The 20,600-nt window shown below is 39.6% G+C and overlaps 1 protein-coding gene across 1 annotated transcript in view; it reads left to right on the forward strand.

Annotated features, from left to right (window-relative positions):
• Positions 1-20,600, forward strand: part of ARMC3 (armadillo repeat containing 3) — a 62,818-nt gene that overhangs the window by 8,698 nt on the left and 33,520 nt on the right. Inside the window, 8 exon segments of the mRNA XM_068405179.1 lie at positions 252-369; positions 2,768-2,893; positions 4,662-4,730; positions 5,061-5,236; positions 6,522-6,716; positions 7,524-7,707; positions 15,663-15,815; positions 15,940-16,045. Of these exon segments, the coding sequence (XP_068261280.1) occupies positions 252-369; positions 2,768-2,893; positions 4,662-4,730; positions 5,061-5,236; positions 6,522-6,716; positions 7,524-7,707; positions 15,663-15,815; positions 15,940-16,045 (1,127 nt within the window).

The raw sequence follows: 20,600 nt of genomic DNA on the forward strand, positions 1-20,600 counted from the left end.
TTTCCAAAATCTTCATACAGGATGAAATCATGTTTATATTTGGAAGTCAATTATTCTTTCTTATTTTTCAACAATGTTGCAAATTGTTACTAAAAATTAGATTTCTCCAAGTAAATAGCAGCTCATGTTAATATTTCTAACTCAGTGTAGGTCTCAAACTAGATTTTTTTAAATGAAATGTGGGAGTCTACTGCAGCACAGGGGAAGGGTCAGTATAAATCAAACTATTCTTGCTCTTTTTTTCTTTGTAGTTTGATCCTTTATTGATTGAAAGCAAAACAGCAGCAACAGTTGTGCTAATGCTTAGTTCTTCTGAAGAGGAAGTTTTGGCCAAAGCATGTGATGCTCTATATAAATTTGCATCAAAAGGTTAGTCTTTTTGCAATGAGCTTTCCTCTGTGTTGCTTAGATTTTGATAGTTTACAACTTTTTAGCTTCCTAGCACTGAAATCTTCATTTCATCTCAAATGAAAACCTTCATGTCTGTCAAGGTTTTGAGAGGTTTCTGAAATATCTGTCAAACCTATATTTGCAGTTATAAAGAATTCCTGTGGTTAGCGTGAAGGAAACTTTTATCATTTTGTTGTAGAATTTTATATTCTCTGTTTAATAGAGCTTGGTTTAGGTATAATCTAGATCTGTTTTGTTATGAGGAACAAACCTGCATCTGAGTAAGAATTCTCTTTTTTACGTTACGGTTTTAAACTTCTGTACTAGTGTAGTTATTTTAAGGTTCAGTTTTCAATGAAAATTACTTTTTAAGCCTGTTTCTGTTATTTTTGCATATATCTCTTGTGTCAGTACTTCTGTGACAGGTGATTTATTGGAGACCACTCAGCCTCCTTTATCAAGCTTATTTCTGTATGTGTTGGGAATCTAACAAGTCTCCAAGATTCCAAATCTTCCAAAGGTTCCTGTATTATCTATAGCTAAGCATCATGTTCTGGGTACTCAGAAGACAACTGTATAACAAAGGCTCAAAATTATGATTTCTTAAGTTGCCTCCTACTCGTTCCATGTCAGCCACTCAAACTGGTACACCACGGTAGCATTCTTGGTATAATTAATCTGTTTTAATATTAGTCTCCATTTAATTTATGTTTTCTTTAAAAATCATGTTTTTATATGCTGATTGTTGTACTGATGGCAATTATCTACACTGCTAAAGTTCTGAGAGGAGAGCTGAAGGCTCTGACAGTTGGCATGGGATCACATTTATGCTCAGCTTAATACGGCAAGCTTGGCTAGGGGCATGCAACCAAATTTTGAATATGTGAAGAGATAATTTGGACTGTTGGGAGACAGCTATGAACCACACATCATAAACTCTTGTTGGCTCCTTCCCTGCTGCCCACAGTAACACATGGCATACTGCAAGAGGACAGATATTTAATTTTTATGCTTCAACTAAATAAATAATCCTTTAAATTGTTAATTGTCCTCATTTAGCCTGCACCCAGGGCTAAACAATAAGCAGTTTTTCTATCACCCAATGTCCCTTCCCCAAATGAGGAAGGGAATTGGGAAAAGGAAGGATACTTGTAGGTTGAAGTTAAATAGATTTAATGAAATAAAGAAATCAATATAAATAACAACATAAAAGAGACAAAACTATACTTACCTACAAAGCACAACCAAGTTGCTCCAGGAATGACAGTCATTGGAAACGATACAGAGAGGAGAAAACACAAGAAGAACAGAAAGAACCCCACCTCTTCCTGCCAAGCCCTTCCTTTTATAGTGAACTTGATGTTAATGATGTAGGATACACCTGTGGGCCAGCCTGGCTCAGCTGCCCTGGATTTAACTGCTAATGGCCTTGATCACCATGGCTGGCCACAAACTGAAACCAAATGCCAATGAAACCAGGACATTAATGTAGATATTCCTGCAATCTTCCAGAAGACTGGACTGTAACTTTGCAGTGTGGCACAAGAGAAGGAGTTGTTTTCACTTTGCAGTTAATTTATTTCTTGAATGTTGCTGGTAAATTAAGTCCCATCCCTCAATAAAAAGTAGTTCTTGTATTTTAATTGTGTTTTGGCCTGAGAATGAGCATAGTTCTCCAGTTTCTTCTCACATTGCTGACTTGTAGCAGAAAAGGAAAGGCATGGTTCATTAGAAAATGAATTGTAAAGCTGTTGTGGGAACTGAGAATAGGAGTAGATTGGGGATTTTGTTTCTTGAGTTTTGGGTGTTTTTTGAGTGAGCAGGAACAGAAGGCTGTAATCATAGAAAACGCTTCTGTTCTTTGCATGGCCAGAGCCTATTCAGCTACAAAGTGCTCCATTTTCAGGTAGTAGAAATCTTAGGTGGGATTTAATGATCCAAATCCTTGTAGTTGCTTCAGTTGAGGAGTAGTGCAGATCCACAGAATGAATTAATTGTTATTTTGAGGAAAATAAAATTGAGAGGCAAGAGGAACATAAAATGAGGTTCTTAATGATATCATTCAGCTGTACTTTGCTAAGTAGAAAGCTGTCCTTTGTGCTACCACTGCAGTCTCCAACAAGTGAGTTGGGTGTCCAACAGACAGAAGCATCTTTTGCTTTACAAATGTGAATTAATCCTAGATACTATTAATCCTTGATACTCTTTGACACATGTTTATTTGGGGTATAGATTAGACAATCTCCCAAGATCCTGTCCAGGCCTTTGTTCTTTGATTCTACAGTCCAATAAAAGATTGGTAGCTGTTTGACTTTATTACATTAGAAGTGTGAGCTTGTTGCATTTTTACAGAACTTTTAACCTAATTACTCTTCAGATGATGAAAATAAAGTGACACTTCTTGGTCTTGGAGCAGTGGAACATCTGTATAAACTCATCTCGCATGAAGATCCAATTGTACGCAGAAATGCCATCATGGTATTTGGCATCATGGCTTCTAATCGTAAGAGTCTCCATTTTATCATATTTTTCAATGTGTATAAGTGTGGTCATCAAAGCAATAGGTGGCCTGTGTGAAAAAACCCTATGTTAACTGCCCAGAATAAAGGAACAAATTCAGCTGGAGTGAACTCCACTGATTTTGAAAAAAAAATTACAAGATAAGTTAATTTTCCTCCAACCCTTATTTTTGTTTTGACAGGGCCAAATTGAAACAGTTTAATACTGGAATTATGTCTATCAGGGAAAGCCTGACGACATAAGATGCCTGCCAATGTGGACAGGACACACTCTTCTCTTTTACAAAAATTGAAAAAGAAGTATAAAGTAGTATTTATCATCTACAGGAAATGCTATTGTTAAATATCAGTTGTTACTTGAGACATTAGTGTAACTACAGTGATAAGGGAGAAAATGTGTTAAATTCAAGTAGCTAACTCAAGTATTGATGGCAAAAAAAGCCCTGAACTATCAAGCACTGGCATGCATATTTACCCAGCTTCTTTGGCAGGTCAGTGCTGCTGTAAATGTTTTGTTATCTGTATCTGAGCTAGTGAAATTCGAGCGGTCTTGAGTATCTCTCAGAGATATTGCATTCACGGCAAGGTAGTGTATCTACTGTAGCCATGCCATTATTAAATGAGTTAACCGCAGTATATGCAGATTTTCTTGTGCCTATGTATAAGGTGAGAGTGAATGTATTACATCCATGCTGTGTGGCTGAGTGACAAATGATCAAGCTGCAGTGAGTGGTATGTAGACATAATTGAAGATGAAAGAATAAGTGACGTAAAGTTGAGTTTCAGGGGCTATTATTTTTACGTTGCTTTATAAACCTACCTCTAATGAATATGATTAATCAGGTCTTATTTTGGTAGATGTTCTACCCGGTTGTCTTCCATGGTGATATCCTAACCGCTATTTAAGTCTTCTTATCAACTGCTTTTCATGTTGTATTGGCCCTTATGCTCTTTACCTTACTTTCAACTCAGCATTAGCATATAGTCATTCCCTTCAGACCTTGGCTTCCAACACTGTTGCACAAATGTGGATTTGAATGACTGAGGATCTTGCCATTTATATTCACATCTTAGTTGTTTTTTTCTTTAAAAGTATATTCAGCTCACGCCTTTTTTCTTACATTTCAACACTGTAAGTGTTGATAGTAACAACACAGCCCTGTAAGATCACATGAAGCCTGTCCCAAAGAATGTTTTTTGGTTATTCTATCCGGTGGTTGTGGTTTTGCTAGTTTGCCATTGACAACAATAAAAATACATTCTGAAAGTCTTTACTGTGATTTTAATAAGACCTATATAATTTGTGTTTTCAATTTGCAATGCGGGCTGTGTTAGCATAAAATTCGAAGGTGATGGCTTGAAAATTAAATAACAGAAGGATTGCTTTTAGTTTGATAATTTTAACCACAAATAATTTTAACTATTGGGATATGACTTCTTTGACAACTAAAACTGTGAAACATTTAATCAGAACCTGCTAGATGCAAGTACTTGGAATAAAGTTTCAATGAAGTATTGAGGAACTTCATATACATCAAATGTCGAAGAATCTTGTCTGCTACTTTCAAATCTGTATGTTTTCTGGGCCCATTATGAACTTGGTATAACTTCAGTTGTGTGTCATTCTCAGTCAGATCTTTTTGTCACTCAGGGAGTAACCATAAGTACATTTCCCTTGGAGCAGAATCTGTTTCTTTACTCAGCCAAGACTGCCAAACTAAGGATTTCATATTTGTATTTATTTCATTGTAGATGATGTCAAGAAGTTACTGAGGGAACTGGATGTCACAAATTCACTTATACCACAGCTGGCACCAGAAGGTAGCTTGCAGTATTCGTTCCTTGTGTAAAAATACACTCAGAAATAATTTATAATTGCCATTTGATTGGACAATTTAATTAAATCTTCCTTGTAACTTATGATTTGTCATACTACATGTTAAATGGGTAATTGCTTTTATAGGGCTAGCTCTGTTACTCACTGAGTAGTGTTTTGTGTTGTACAGATGGAGCAACATGTTTATGGAGATGTCAAGTATGATTAACAGCTATTGTTTATTGACTTCAAATAATACTTTAAATCACTGGATTAGTGAACATATACTGTGCTGAATAAAACTTGATCAAAATATTTCTTTTTTTTCCCCATAGAAGATGTAGTTATCCATGAATTTGCTACTCTGTGTCTAGCACATATGGCTGTTGAATATACTACTAAAGTACAAATATTTGAGCAAGGTGGATTAGAACCACTTATCAGACTGCTAGGTAGCCCTGATCCTGATGTTAAGAAGAATTCAGTTGAATGTATCTACCTCCTGGTGCAGGTAAAGTTTGTTGTTGTTGTTTTAAATTAGAGGCAGATAAGCACTCTCCTCCCCACCCCCACCGTCCTCTGTGGGGTTAATAATTTTAAAATATTTGGTTCCTTTACTCTCCAGTGCCCTTGATTGTTATATTAGTTATGAATATAGCTGATTTGACTCTTAATTCTGTTGAACTTAATGCAAGTATCCATGCTGTACAGCAATGTGAGTGAGATCAGAATCAGACTCAGATTTTGTTAATTAAATATGAATTTGTTTTCTTAATTGGAAAATGTTAATCTTGGTAATGAGAGTTATAACCTGTCTATCCAAAAGTTTGGAATAATCCTGTAAATTAAAGAACTAGCAATTGCATTGTGCCTTGTTTTGGTCAGCAAATCTATAGTCACAATTTTGAACATCTTTTTAATGACAGGTGAATGCTGTCAACAGCTCCTTTCCGTACTGGGAGGAATAGATTTGTTATTGGCTACGTACACACTCGGCGCTAATGTCATCCGTATGCTGCTTAGCAAAAGAATGGTGCATTTGTATGGCAGTTCTCTTCCATGGCTTAAGCGAATCAATTCAATAATGAATTCAGTTTATAACTCTATCTCTTTTGGGGCATCAGAGCATGTCTATTCAGAATCACATTTTACTCTTTCTCCTTTTTTACTGTCTCACTGTCTTTGTTGCAGGGTATATCTGGATAACTGCACCTGGTGCTTGCTTATATTGATAAGGATAATTGCATGCTGCACATGTGCAATAAGCTATTTAAAAGCAAATAGTATTTTTTTTTCTTTTTCAATATAATCTGCTACTGTCTTTTTATTAAGCTGCATATACACTGTTTAAAATTGAAATTTTAAATTGTCATTTTATAATTACTAAAACAGAAGATATAACAAGGCAACCACAGTAGAGTGCGAAAACTATTTTCCCCCCACTGAGGTAAATAAAAATGATGAAACTAAATTTAAAAAACTTTCTCAAAGAAACATGTATTTTGAAACAAACATGGGAAAAACAAGAGTAAACAGGCTTCCTTAGACAGGACTAGATTCTGTAGTGTGTACTTCAGCCATGCAAAAAAATTGGAATTTAAGGTTGGTAGTGCTTGATTATATTCAGTTTGATGCTTAGCTGAAAAGAAAAAAATCTTCAGAACTGGAAGCTCTGAATATTGACTTATTTTTGTATGTTTGAAATCAGATTTTTGGTGTTCTTTCTGTAAAGTCAGGAATTGATGTACTATTATATTCTCTATCACTAACATTCTTTGTTGTATATTTTACTGCAGGATTTTCAAAGTCGTGCTGCAGTTCGTGCGCTGAATGTAATTCCACCCTTGCTGGAACTACTGGAATCTGAATACCCAGTTATTCAGTTGTTAGCCCTTAAAACCTTAGAAGTAATTAGCAAAAGCAGAGAAACCAGGATAATGCTGGGAGAAAATAAAGGATTAGATGGTCTTCTGCAGATACTGGAAACCAATGTACAGTTTACGTGCCTTAAAAGTTTTTTGTTCTTGCTGCTAATGTTTGTATGACTAATGAGAAATATTATTCATGTTATGGAAGAGTGATAAAAGACGACAGAGCTCCTTACTTGGAGCTAACTATGATAGAAATAGGATAAGCTAGGATACCTAGCTTACTAAGAAAGGAAGCAAAGGGATTCACCAAAATGTTTATGTTCATTTTATTGCTTTATTGCTATTAGTAATACTGTTTTGCATTTACTGTCCATTTCTCAAACTGTTGTAAATATCAGAAAAAATCACCATATAGCTTTTTATATGATTTTTTCTCAAAATTTTTTATTATATGCTGAACTCTGGTGCTGGTTCCTAGTTTGGACATTGATCTTTTTTTTTCTGAATTTACTTCGATATCAATGGCCTTAAATATAATTTCCTACCTTGGAAATTTCAATGTTTATGTTATTATGAGACTCATTTTAGTGCTTCTTGAGTTCAGATGTCACCATGGAAAATATAATGCATAGAGAAATTTGTGCAGTTTTTGAAATTTTAAGAAGACAGGTCTTTTCTGAATACCTGCCTAACCCACTTTCATGTTAATGAGAAACTTTCGGTGTTTTTACTGGTTTTGATAAATTGTGTTGCATCCTAAGGCACATCAAAGAAATTATACAAAAAATATGAGTATGAAAAGATGTAGTTTGCAGTATGAATAAACTGTGCAAAAGAAAGTTATGATAACTATCCTACAAAGTTCAAAGCCAAAGGTATTTTAATCCTGATTTGAAGGTTATTTGTTTGGGGTTTTTTCCTTATTAGGAATTCAGCGATCTACATGTGGAAGCTCTTGCCGTGTTGGGAAATTGTCTTGAAGATGTGCATACTCTGCAACTGATTCAGCAGACAGGAGGCCTTAAAAAGCTACTTTCATTTGTAGGAGTCTCTACCGTTCCTGATATTCAGAAGAATGCAGCAAAGGCAATTACCAAAGCAGCTTATGACTGTATGTGACTTTTTAAAAGTCCATGGACATTAATTTGTTTATGAAGTAAATTTTCATCCAGAATGAGGCCATCTTATCTGGTTGAGGGTAATACTTGTGCCAAGGAAAACACTGGCAAGAATGAATTACAGTGATGAATCTTGCCAATCAGAGCAGCAATTGGATGCTAGGTGCTATATATATATATGAAAATGTTAAGATTTTGCCTCAATTTATTTTTAAATGTAATATATTATTGCAAAATGCTGTCCTCAAAAAGGAAAATGGAGCTCTGAAAATATGATCTTTATCTTTTGTTCAGTGATGCCAGATAACTGCCATCTTAAGCCACCTTTGCTGGCACTATTTCTCATCACTATCAGTTAAGTCTTAATTTCAAGCTTACTTCCTTTTGCATACAACTGCTCATCTAAATGTCAGGCAATTTCAAATACAAATTCCTTTAACAGGGACATGATAAAAAGCCTTTCAAATGGCTTGCAGATTAATATTCCCAGTGGAGTTAAAAGAGTTTCATTGTCATCTTTTTATAATTATTCATCCTATAGTTTTTTGTTATACACTTTTCTTTAATTCACCAAGGAATTCTGAATTAGGCAGAACATGCTCGTCACTTTTGCCCACAAGGATGCTCTTTGAGTAAATCTAGATTTGAAATTCCTTCCGTACATTGGCTCCTGAGTTGCAACATATGTCTAGTAGTGCTATGTAACAAAATGCAATGTAAGAAATAACGTACTTCTGTCTATAGAAGATTTTAATTCTGTCAAGGGATTTTGGTGACAGTAACTATGACAGTAGAGCTTAAATATTTCATTCATATTTCTATCATCTCATAGTTGAATCATGGCTTTAATTTATGTGTATTTTACAAATATGTTATCGAATTTAATACATGGCTAAAATAATCTCTCCTTTCTACAGTATTTCAGATCTCCTTTCTTCTATCCCCGTCCTATCTTTCCAATTATTTTCTCACCTTCCTTAGTTTGACATCCTGAATATTTGTAATTATTTGGATCGCAAATGATACATGAAAAGAGTGGAATCTACGTTTCCTAGTATTCTGTGGGCTTCTGTATGCTTTTATCATTATCTGTTGGAAGCTTTGCAAGTCAGTGAAAATTATTTTCATTAATGTTTACGTATCAAAGATAGGAAGGGACTTCTTATGCCAGTATTTTCTTTGTGTATTTTCCTGTATTGTTATTATGCTACTTAGGACTGCCAGTATAATTTTTATAGTCCTGTGACAGGCTTGTAAGTAGTATGCTAAGCAGATTTATATTTGCTCCTACTGCTTTCTACTGCATCTTACTCCTTTTTCATATTTATTTTCAAATAAGCATAGCCTTCTTTTCCTCTTTCAGACCTTCTTCAGTTTTTGTGGCCTAATATTTTAGCAGCTGTTAGTAGAAGCATGACTGAACACGTTTTTAAAGCATGATGGCAAGAACTACACATAATATATTACAGTACTGGCTATGATCTTATATCATGGGATGTTACCATCAGTGAAGATGCATCTTCTTGTCATACCTCTTTACAAATGGAGTCAATGTGGTTTCATTATAAAGGTTTGCTCTCTTCTTCAGCCTATGACAGCTGGTATGGATGCAGCAAGCTGGGAAAATAGATCAAAAGAAGATTTAAGATATTTGCTTCCAAGCTGTAGAATTTTGGTGCCAACCAATTAGACAAAGGGCAACATGTTGTACTGGTGCAGTGGAAAACACAGTCCAGTAAACTTGCTGTTCAACATGGCCTCCAGAACTATTGAATTTATTTCAGATGCATAGAGCTACTGATCTAAAGTCAGCCTTCCAGTGGAAAGAAAAGTGACATTGGGGCCATTATAAGAAATAGTCCAAGTGCAAAAAGAAAACAGAAATATTTGCAGTTCTTGTTTGTTTGGATTCTTGTTTAGCAATCATGAAATGACAGAGTTTTCGATTCTTGGAGAAGTAAGGAGGGGGGTCAGCAGAACTGCTACCTTGGACTTCCGGAGGGCAGACTTTGACCTGTTTAGGAGCCTGGTTGACCAGAGTCCCTTGGGAGGCAGTTCTGAAGGGCAAAGGAGTCCAGGAAGGCTGGACAATCTTCAAGAAAGAAATCTTAAAGGTGCGGGAGCAGACTGTCCCCATGTGTTGAAAGATGAGCCGGCGGGGAAGAAGACCGGCCTGGCTGAATAGAGCTTTGGCAGGAACTTGGGAAAAAAACGAGAGTGTATGACCTTTGGAAGAAGGGGCAGGTCACTCAGGAGGACTACAAAGATGCAGGGAGAAAATTAGAAGGGCCAAAGCCCAACTAGAACTTAATCTGTCCACTGCTGTAAAAGACAATAAAAAATGTTTCTATAAATATGTTAGCCACAAGAGGAGGGCCAAGGAGAATCTCCATCCTTTATTGGATGCAGGGGGAAACATAATGACAAAGGCTGAGGAAAAGGCTGAGGTGCTTAATGCCTTCTTTACCTCAGTCTTTAGTAGTAAGGCGAGTTGTTCTCTGGGTACCCAGCCCCCTGAGCTGGAAGACAGGGATGGGGAGCAGAATGAAGACCCATAATCCAAGGGGAAATGGTTAGCGACCTGCTACACCACTTAGACACACACAAGTCTATGGGGCCAGATGGGATCCACCCAAGGGTACTGAGGGAGCTGGCGGAAGTGCTCACCAAGCCACTTCATCATTTATCAGCAGTCATGGCTAACTGGGGAGGTCCCATAGGACTGGAAATTAGCAAATGTGACGCCCATGTACAAGAAGGGCCGGAAGGAGGATCCGGGGAACTATAGGCCTGTCAGTCTGACCTTGGTGCTGGGTAAGGTTGTGGAGCAGATCATCTTGAGTGCTATCATGGGGCATGTACAGGACAACCAGGCGATCAGGCCCAGTCAGCATCGGTTTATGAAAGGCAGGTCCTGCTTGACTAACCTGATCTCCTTCTATGACAAGGTGACCTGCTTACTGGCTGAGGGAAAGGCTGTGGATGTTGTCTACTTGACTTTAGTAAAGCCTTTGACACCATCTTCCACAGCATTCTCCTGGAGAAAGTGGCTGATCATGGCTTGGACGGGCGTACGCTTCACTGGGTAAAAAACTGGCTGGATGGCCGAGCCCGAAGAGTTGTGGTGAATGGAGTTAAATCCAGTTGGTGACCGGTCACAAGTGGTGTTCCCCAGGGCTCAGTATTGAGGCCAGTTCTCTTTAGTAACTTTATTAATGATCTGGACGAGGGGATTGAGTGCACCTTCAGTAAGTTCGCAGACAACACCAACTTGTGTGGGAGTGTTGATCTGCTTGAGGGCAGGAAGGCTCTGCAGAGGGATCTGGACAGGCTGGATCAATGGGCTGAGGCCAACTGTATGAGGTTTAACAAGGCCAAGTATCGGGGCCTCCACTTGGGTCACCACAACCCCATGCAACGCTACAAGCTTGGGGAAGAGTGGCTGGAAAGCTGCCTGGTAGAAAAGGACCTGGGGGTGTTGGTCGATGGCCAGCTGAATATGAGCCAGCAGTGTGCCCAGGTGTCCAAGAAGGTCAACAGTATCCTGGCTTGTATCAGAAATAGTGTGGCCAGCAGGACTAGGGAAGTGATCATCCCCTTGTACTCAGCACTGGTGAGGCCACACCTCGAGTACTGTGTTCAGTTTTGGGCCCCTCACTACAAGAAAGACATTGAAGTGCTGGAGAGAGTCCAAAGAAGGGCAATGAAGCTGGTGAAGGGTCTGGAGCACAAGTCATGAGTAGTGGCTGAGGGAACTAGGGTTGTTTAGCCTGGAGAAAAGGAGGCTCAGGGGAGACCTTCTTGCTCTCTACAACTACCTGAAAGGAGGTTGTAGCGAGGCAGGTGTCAGTCTCTTCTCCCAAGTAATAAATGATAGGACAAGAGGAAACAGCCTCAGGTTGTGCCAGGGGAGATTTAGATTGGATATCAGGAAAAATTTCTTCACGGAAAGGGTTATCAAGCATTGGAACAGGCTGCCCAGGGAAGTGGTTGAGTCACCATCCCTGGAGGTATTTAAAAGACGTGTAGATGTGGTGCTTATGGACATGGTTTAGTGGTGGACTTGGTAGTGTTAGGTTAACGGTTGGACTTGATGATCTTAAAGGTCCTTTCCAACTACAATGATTCTACGATTCTACTTGTAAATGTACTAAACAGCCTATCCAGACTGCGACACTAACGTATACTATACTAATACTTGCCTTGATGTAAATCCAATATAATGCAACACATGTCTATGTTCTTTTATGACTTTTTAATTAAATTTGCAATAGCCATACAGTAGCTCACATTCTTCAGGCCCGATAATCGTGGTTGCAATATACCAACATTTCCCACATACTTAAGAAAAAAAAAATACCATGAAAAACTTACTTCTGCTATGATAGAACATGTATCTGTCTATTTTTTTAATCCTGGCAGCTGAGTATACAGCAGTGTCTGGCTCTGAAATTATTATTGTTGACAGACGGAATTTAGTTTTGTTTTTTACCTGATAGATGTGATCGTAGCAGTTTTGTTTTATGTCCCTTTCAACCCTTTGGAAAGGGACTCCTGTAACTTTTTGTTGTTGTTGTTGTAAGACAGATGTATCCCTTAAGAGCTATTCTCAATATCAGAATAAGTTACATGGTACAAACACTATATTCAATTTTAAATAGCATCTTTAGGAAGCTGATCAATTTTAAGTAAATTACAATTGATTGTATTTCTATACATAATCATTATCCCTTTGCCCCCGAAAATTTGTTCTGTAACATGATTTTGAATTTATTAATTTATCAATGGTTTTGTTTTGTATGCTCAGAATTACAGTGTTGAATTTTACTGTGATTCCTTCCTTGCCCAGCAAATAGTGCAGTCATTTCAGAATGCAAAATATAATTTAATGGTATAAATTATTGAATATCTGTGAGTGGATTACCTGGACTGTTTATTAAGGAGGGCCTGACTTTCCCCTGACAATGCCAGACACACTAGCAACAACAAAATGCTGTGGGGTGCATATGGAGAAAGTGATGATCATGCTCACTCAAGTTTGGCCTCACTCTGCCAGACTTCTGGTTTGAAGCTCTCCTTGTTCTTTACGTGTATTTAAATGCAAATCCTTTCAAAAGGGAGCATACTAAACATGCTCTGTGGCCTGATTAACATATGCTTTTTCATAGTACAGGTTTTTATTTATCTGGGTTATCTCAACTCAGGATCAGTGAGAGGTTATGATACTATTTAGCCTTAAGTTTTTTTCATTTGAAATTGGTATAAGTAATTCCAGAAGCTGATGACAGTGAGCTGAATAGGTAATCAGCAGAACTCTCATCATGATTTTGGGGTAAGAAGGGAAAGTAGGAAAATACATTGAGAACAAAGGTTGGCTCATGATGGGGTCAATGCATGAAAAACTGGACCCCGAAGTATTAGTACTCCAGACTCTTTTAGTTGGGTGGCCTGAGTATTTTGCTTTGTGTTAAATCAATGTATTCAAATTAATTAGGGGTCAAGAAGTTCATCACTGTAAGTATGGTGTTGGCACTGACATCAGAAGTGCTTAAGTGCAAAGGATTATTTTCAATTGTACATTCTTTTTTTTCTATAGTAAAGGAAACAGCTCATACAAACAGAGAGGATCAACAGAAAATATTCATCCCTTAAAGAGAATTGGCACCTCGATCTTAAAATATTAATCATTTTCATCTGTGTGCCTAGCTAGCTAAATATAGGTGCATACTCTTTACCATAAATTCAAATCCAAAATCTGTTTATCCGCATTATTGAAAAGTTCTTTATTCTATTCAAAATATTTTAAATCATTGTTTTCACTCATTCAAATGAATTCTACATATTGTTATTTCATATAGGCATAAATTATCTGTAAAATGAAATGCTTACCCATCATCATAACTGCCTTTAAAAGCAAGAATAATTTTTAAGAAAATCTGTATAGTAATAAGTAACTTGCTGTAGTTAGTGAGGCGTGAAGATCTTCTAGAGATCATTAGGGATTATGGACTACTTTGGCAATAAACAGGCCAACAGCATACTTGATAACTTGTCAAAACGGTCTGTAATCCCAATTAAGGCCTTCTCTTGAGAGCTGGCTAATATGCATCAAGGTTGTGGCCAAGGTTCTGTTGACACTTAAAATCCTCTGTTTTATTTGTTGCGTCTTTTGCTTTGTTATTTCAATTGTGTATGTTTGGTGATTCTAAAAATATTTCAAATTGAGCTAGAGAGGAGGAAACGGCTAGCCATCTCGTGTGTGCATTGAGTCATTTCTGCTGTAACTAGATTTTCAGTCAAACTTTCTTTTTATTGGCTTTGTGGACTTCTATTTGTTTACTTTATTCACTACAGATTCAGTTTTATGCAAAAGAACACTTACGGTATTTTTCTTTCCTTGTTAAACATTTTATTCGTAAGACAACAGTCCAAATAAGGGAATGATCCCTCAAAGCATTAGTAAGCACTGGTAAGATTTCCAAATGTTTCAAAGTCCTGTTGTCTTCTCAGTTCCTGAATTTCTTTGATACATTCAAAAATTTTACCATGTAGATATAACTTCAAGCATGTAATTAATCAGCTTTAAATTATGCATATGGTTAAATGTTTATTGACCCTCATAACTGTAGAGCTTCTATGCTGTCCAGTGCCTTTTGGGATGAGTGAGTTTATTAGTATAATTGTCAGATGTCTGTAGATACTTTGCAGACGCTCTGTGTTGTGTAGAGGAAGGGAACAACTATGTCCTCCTTTAGCTGCTGCCGCCGATCACTGCAATATAGGTCAGCACTGAACCTGTGTTACCAGGCTAAAATACAAAATTGAAGTTCTCTGCAAAGTGTGCATTAATGAAGAACTGCAAGCTGTGCAGAATTTAAAATTCAATTTTTAACACCCCTTCCTTTTTTTTTTGGCTAGTGTAGTATGTTAACTGGTACTCCACCAAGTTCAATTGTACATTTACTGGTATGTTCTTCAATTTTATGCATTTGGACTTTGTTAGCATAAACCAAAGTTAAGCATGATCCATAGTAAGTATGATCTGTTGAACTGGAAAAGCTGTTTTTATCAAGGGTGTATGCATTCTGTGGTTTTAAGTCTTATAGAGAGCAAACTTTGCGTTCTGTTGGGCTATGTATGCTTAAAGCTGTATTTAATAGTCATCTTTTGAGCTTGATTCAGAGTTCACTGAAGTCTAATGGGTTTTGGATCAGGTGCACATTTCTTAATTGCTGATGCCTCTGTTACCAAAATATTTCCATTTCCATGGTATCAAAAGCAAGTGTTGTGTTGGAAACATCTATCTGGCCAGCAGGACTAGGGAAGTGATTGCCCCCCCTGTACTCAGCACTGGAGAGACCGCACCTCAAATACTGTGTTCAGTTTTGGACCCCTTGCTGCAAGAAAGACATTGAGGTGCTAGAGAGAGTCCAAAGAAGGGCAGCAAAGCTGGTGAAGGGTCTAGAGCACAAGTCTTAGGAGGAGCAGCTGAGGGAACTGGGGTTGTTTAGCCTGGAGAAAAGGAGGCTGAGGGGAGACCTTATAATTCTCTACAACTACCTGAAAGGAGGCTGTAGTGAGGTGAATGTTGGTCTCTTCTCCCAAGTAACAAATGACAGGACGAGAAGAAACGGCCTCAAGTTGTGCCAGGGGAGGTTTAAATTGGATATCAGGAAAAATTTCGTGACCGAAAGTGTTATCCAGCATTGGAAGAAGCTGCCCAGGGAAGTGGTTGAGTCACCATCCCTGGAGGTATTTAAAAGACGTGTAGATGTGGTGCTTATGGACATGGTTTAGTGGTGGACTTGGTAGTGTTAGGTTAATGGTTGGACTTGATGATCTCAAAGGTCCTTTCCAACCAAAATGATTCTATGAAATCAAATTCATGTCCTTTCACTGATTTGAAAAGTGAATGCAGATTAATGTTATTGTTCTTTTTTGTTTAAAGCTGAAAACAGAAAAATCTTAAATGAGGAAGAGGTTGAGAAGTGTCTCATAAACCTTTTAGAAACTGATAATGATGGAGTTAAAGTTGCTGCTTCCCAAGCAATTTCTGCCATGTGTGAGAATTTAGCTAGCAAACGTGCATTTGGACTCCAGGGTAAGTAAGGTGGGAAGGGATGAACTGAGAATCTGTGCTTTTCCTTTTATAAGGAGCATATTATAATTTTGCGGACTGCCATGGTTTATTTAAATGTTCATGTATACCATTATTTCTTTCAAAGGGATTCCACAGCTAGTACAGTTGCTAAGCAGTGACAATGAAGAGGTAAAAGAAGCTGCAGTGACAGCATTAGCTAATTTGACAGCAGCCAGTCCTAGTAATGCAAGGTGAGTCTGCAATAATTAAATTATTTAAAACAGTAATCTGAGCACAAGTGATAATATTCTGATTTTTAAAGAATGCTTCATCTTGTCCTTACCCTACAAGGCCGGTCTGTTTGAATTTGACTCTAAGGCACTTCTTGGTGCTTATGAGTCATCTGGAACAGGTTGGTTCTCATCAGTGTTACAAGAGTTATGCTATCTCTACTAATGTTTGCTTTATCAAGGAAATGAAGCAGATGTAAAGAAAGCAGAGATATAAATTATGTTTTGAAGAAAACATATGAGGAAAATATGCCTTGTAATCTAAGACATTCGATGTGGACTATTTTTTGAAAATTCAAAATCAGTAAGGTATCCTTTAAAATTTGATGGTTCATGCAACTTTTTTGACTGATTTAAACCCAGTCTTTGAAGGAGATAGCACTCAGATATTTTGAATATTGCCATTGTCTTTATTTTTTTTATTGTTTCTGAAGTAATAGAGAATGCTCATAGGGCATTCTCTAAAAGAAAAGTAGTGTAACTTCAGTATCCAAAATAACTAGCAAAGGATGGTTAGCTAACTATAAGTTCCAAAATAGTTGTATCAACTAAATTCTACTGTCAGTTGCAGAGTTCTGTTATCCCAACTCTATTAAAAGTTCTGTTCAGGGAAAAGAAACAGAGCAGTCTGACGTATATGAGCAATCACGTAACTAACAAACCATAAAATAAAATTCCATAAAAGTTTCCTGGAATATACTTAAGGAAGTTGTAATCCATTCACAGGCATTCTTTGAAAAGAAAAAGTAAAATAACTCACCAAATAAATTATTTGTTTTAATTTATTGATTCAGCTCTAATAGTCACCAGTATTCACTTCATGTTACCAGATGGAGCCATAATTTGACACAAGAGAATAGTACTCTGTTCTCAGATTCACGTAGTAGATTTTTTTGTGTGATATTCTTCTCTCCTCATGTGCATGCCACTTCAGTTGATGTCAGTGGGAGTCACACACACATAAAAAGAGGACAGTAATGGAGCCTAGGGGTCAAACTTTCAGCTCTGCTACAGCTGTTTTTCGTAGCGCAGCCCTTCGAGGTTTCACATTGTGAAAAGGGAATCTCCTCTGGAGAGTGTTGAGTTAGTATAGCAGCTTATGCCAACTCATTCAGTTTCTTTTGCCAAGGAGATAGTCAGGACATTGTTTAGCTGAACTGCTGGAACAATTCTCTGAGATCCCAGGCAGAAAAATAGCTATCTCTGTTCCTCTGCATTATAATGGAGTCCGTATTTGTTTCTTGCTGGGCAGAGTGAGGAAATTGTAAAGGTGGCTTACAGAATCACAGAATGTTAGGGATTGGAAGGGACCTCGAAAGATCATCTAGTCCAATCCCCCTGCCGGAGCAGGATTGCCTAGACCATATCACACAGGAACGCGTCCAGGCGGGTTTTGAATGTCTCCAGAGAAGGAGACTCCACAACCCCTCTGGGCAGCCTGTTCCAGTGTTCAGTCACCCTCACCGTAAAGAAGTTTTTCCTCATATTTATGTGGAACCTCCTGTGTTCCAGCTTGCACCCATTGCCCCTTGTCCTGTCAAGGGATGTCACCGAGAAGAGCCTGGCTCCATCCTCATGACACTTGCCCTTTACATATTTATAAACATTAATGAGGTCACCCCTCAGTCTCCTCTTCTCCAAGCTAAAGAGACCCAGCTCCCTCAGCCTCTCGTCATAAGGGAGATGTTCCACTCCCTTAATCATCTTCGTGGCTCTGCGCTGGACTCTCTCTAGCAGTTCCCTGTCCTTCTTGAACTGAGGGGCCCAGAACTGGACACAATACTCCAGATGCGGCCTCACCAGGGCAGAGTAGAGGGGGAGGAGAACCTCTCTTGACCTGCTAACCACACCCCTTCTAATACACCCCAGGATGCCATTGGCCTTCTTGGCCACAAGGGCACACTGCTGGCTCATGGTCATCCTGCTGTCCACTAGGACCCCCAGGTCCCTTTCCCCTCTGCAGCTCTCCAACAGGTCTGTCCCCAACTTGTACTGGTACATGGGGTTGTTCTTGCCCAGATGCAGGACTCTACACTTGCCCTTGTTATATTTCATTAAATTTCTCCCCGCCCAACTCTCCAGCCTGTCCAGGTCTCTCTGAATGGCTGCGCAGCCTTCCGGTGTGTCAGCCACTCCTCCCAGTTTGTGTCATCAGCGAACTTGCTGACAGTGCACTCTAATCCCTCATCCAAGTCATTAATGAATATATTGAATAGAACTGGTCCCAGTACCGACCCCTGAGGGACTCCGCTAGACACAGGCCTCCAACTGGACTCTGTCCCATTGACCACCACTCTGGCTTCTTTCCTTCAGCCAGTTCACAATCCACCTCACTACCCGATCATCCAGACCACACTTCCTCAGTTTAGCTGCGAGGATGCTGTGGGAGACCGTGTCAAACGCTTTACTGAAATCAAGATAGACCACATCCACAGCTTTACCATCATCTATCCACCGGGTAACATCCTCATAAAAGGCTATCAAGTTGGTTAAGCATGACTTCCCCTTGGTGAAGCCATGCTGAGTGCCCCTAATGATCCCCCTATCCTTGATGTGCCTAGAGACAGCACCAAGGACAAGTTGTTCCATCACCTTTCTGGGGATGGAGGTGAGGCTGACAGGTCTATAGTTACCCGGGTCCTCCTTCTTGCCCTTTTTGAAGACTGGAGTGACATTTGCTTTCCTCCAGTCCTCAGGCACCTCTCCCGTTGCCCACGACTTAGCAAAGATGATGGAGAGTGGCCTAGCAATGACTTCCGCCAGCTCCCTCAGCACCTGCGGGTGCATCCCATCAGGGCCCATGGATTTATGGACGTCCAGATTGCTTAATTGGTCCCTGACCCAGCCCTCATCAACCAAGACAGATTCCTCCTCTATCCTGACTTCTTCTGGGGCCTCAGGGGTCCGGGGCTCCTCAGGACAGCCTCCAGCAGTATAGACAGAGGCAAAGAAGGCATTCAGTAACTCCGCCTTCTTTTTATCCTCTGTCTCCAGGACCCCCACCTCATTCATCAGTGGGCCTACACTGCCTCTAGTGTTGGTTTTACCTGCAATGTATTTGAAGAAGCCCTTTCTGTTGTCCTTGACCTCTCTTGCAAGGTTTAATTCCAAGGAGGCCTTAGCTTTCCTAGTTGCCTCCCTACATCCTCTGACAACAGACTTACATTCCTCCCAAGTGGCCAGCCCCTCCTTCCATGATCTGTACACCCTCTTCTTCCACTTGAGTTTGCCCAGCAGTTCCCTGTTTAACCATGCAGGTCTCCTGGTACCCTTCCTTGACTTCCTACCTGCTGGGATGCTCTGATCTTGAGCTCGGAAGAAGCAGTCCTTGAATGCTAACCAACTATCTTGAGCCCCCTTACCTTCTAGTACCCTGTCCCATGGGATTTCCCCTAGCAATTGCTTGAAAAGGCCAAAGTTGGCGCTACTGAAGTCCAGGGTTGTGATTCTGCTAGCTATTCTGTTCCTGCCACATGAGATCCCGAACTCTACCATCTCATGGTCACTACAACCAAGGCTGCCATCAACCTTCACCTCTTCAACCTGACCCTCCTTGTTAGTGAGGATCAGATGCAGCAGCGCTCCTCTCCTAGTTGGCTCATCCACCATTTGCATCAGAAAGTTATCATCAATGCACTGGAGGAACCTCCTGGACTGGGGATGGCTGGCTGAGTTGGCCTCCCAGCAAATATCAGGGTAGTTGAAATCCCCCATGACAACCAGGCCCTGTAATTGAGAGACTGCTCTCAGCTGCCTGTAGAAGGCCTCATCACCCTCCTCATCCTGATCCAGTGGCCTGTAATAGACACCCACAACAGTATCACCCCTGCCAGCCTGCCCCTTAATTTGCACCCACAAACTCTCAACTTGCTCCTGATCCGCCCCTGGACAGAACTCAATACATTCTAGCTGGTCACTCACATAAAGAGCAACTCCACCACCTCTCCTTAGTGTCCCGTCTTTCCTGAACAGGACATAGCCATCCATGACCACATTCCAGTCATGCGAGGTGTCCCACCATGTCTCTGTAATTGCCACTAGATCATAGCCCCCCGACCGAACACGGATTTCTAAATCCTCCTGTTTATTCCCCATGCTGCGTGCATTGGTGTACAGGCATTTCAGGGAGCGAGCTGAGCACACCGATTTCACCCTAGGGGGATGGGAGGCCTCCTGGTCTGCCTCAACACTAGAGCGTTGCCCCAGTGGTGCAAGCCCAGCTATTACCCCATCCCCCTTCGAATCTAGTTTAAAGCTCTCCGAATGAGCCCTGCTAATTCCTGTCCCAGAACCCTTTTGCCCCTACGACCTAAACCTTTCCCATGTATTACCGTCACGCCTGGTGTCTTATAAAACCAGCCATTATCAAAGAACCCAAAGCCCTGCCTGTAGCACCAGTCTCGTAGCCAGGCATTTATAGAGAGAATCCTACTATTCCATCCCACGTCATCACCTGAAAATGGAAGGAGGGAGGAGAAAACCACTTGTGCCCCAGACTCTTTCACCAACTGTCCTA

The sequence above is a fragment of the Nyctibius grandis genome, chromosome 7 (assembly GCF_013368605.1).
Source record: "Nyctibius grandis isolate bNycGra1 chromosome 7, bNycGra1.pri, whole genome shotgun sequence".
Lineage (NCBI taxonomy): Eukaryota > Metazoa > Chordata > Aves > Nyctibiiformes > Nyctibiidae > Nyctibius > Nyctibius grandis.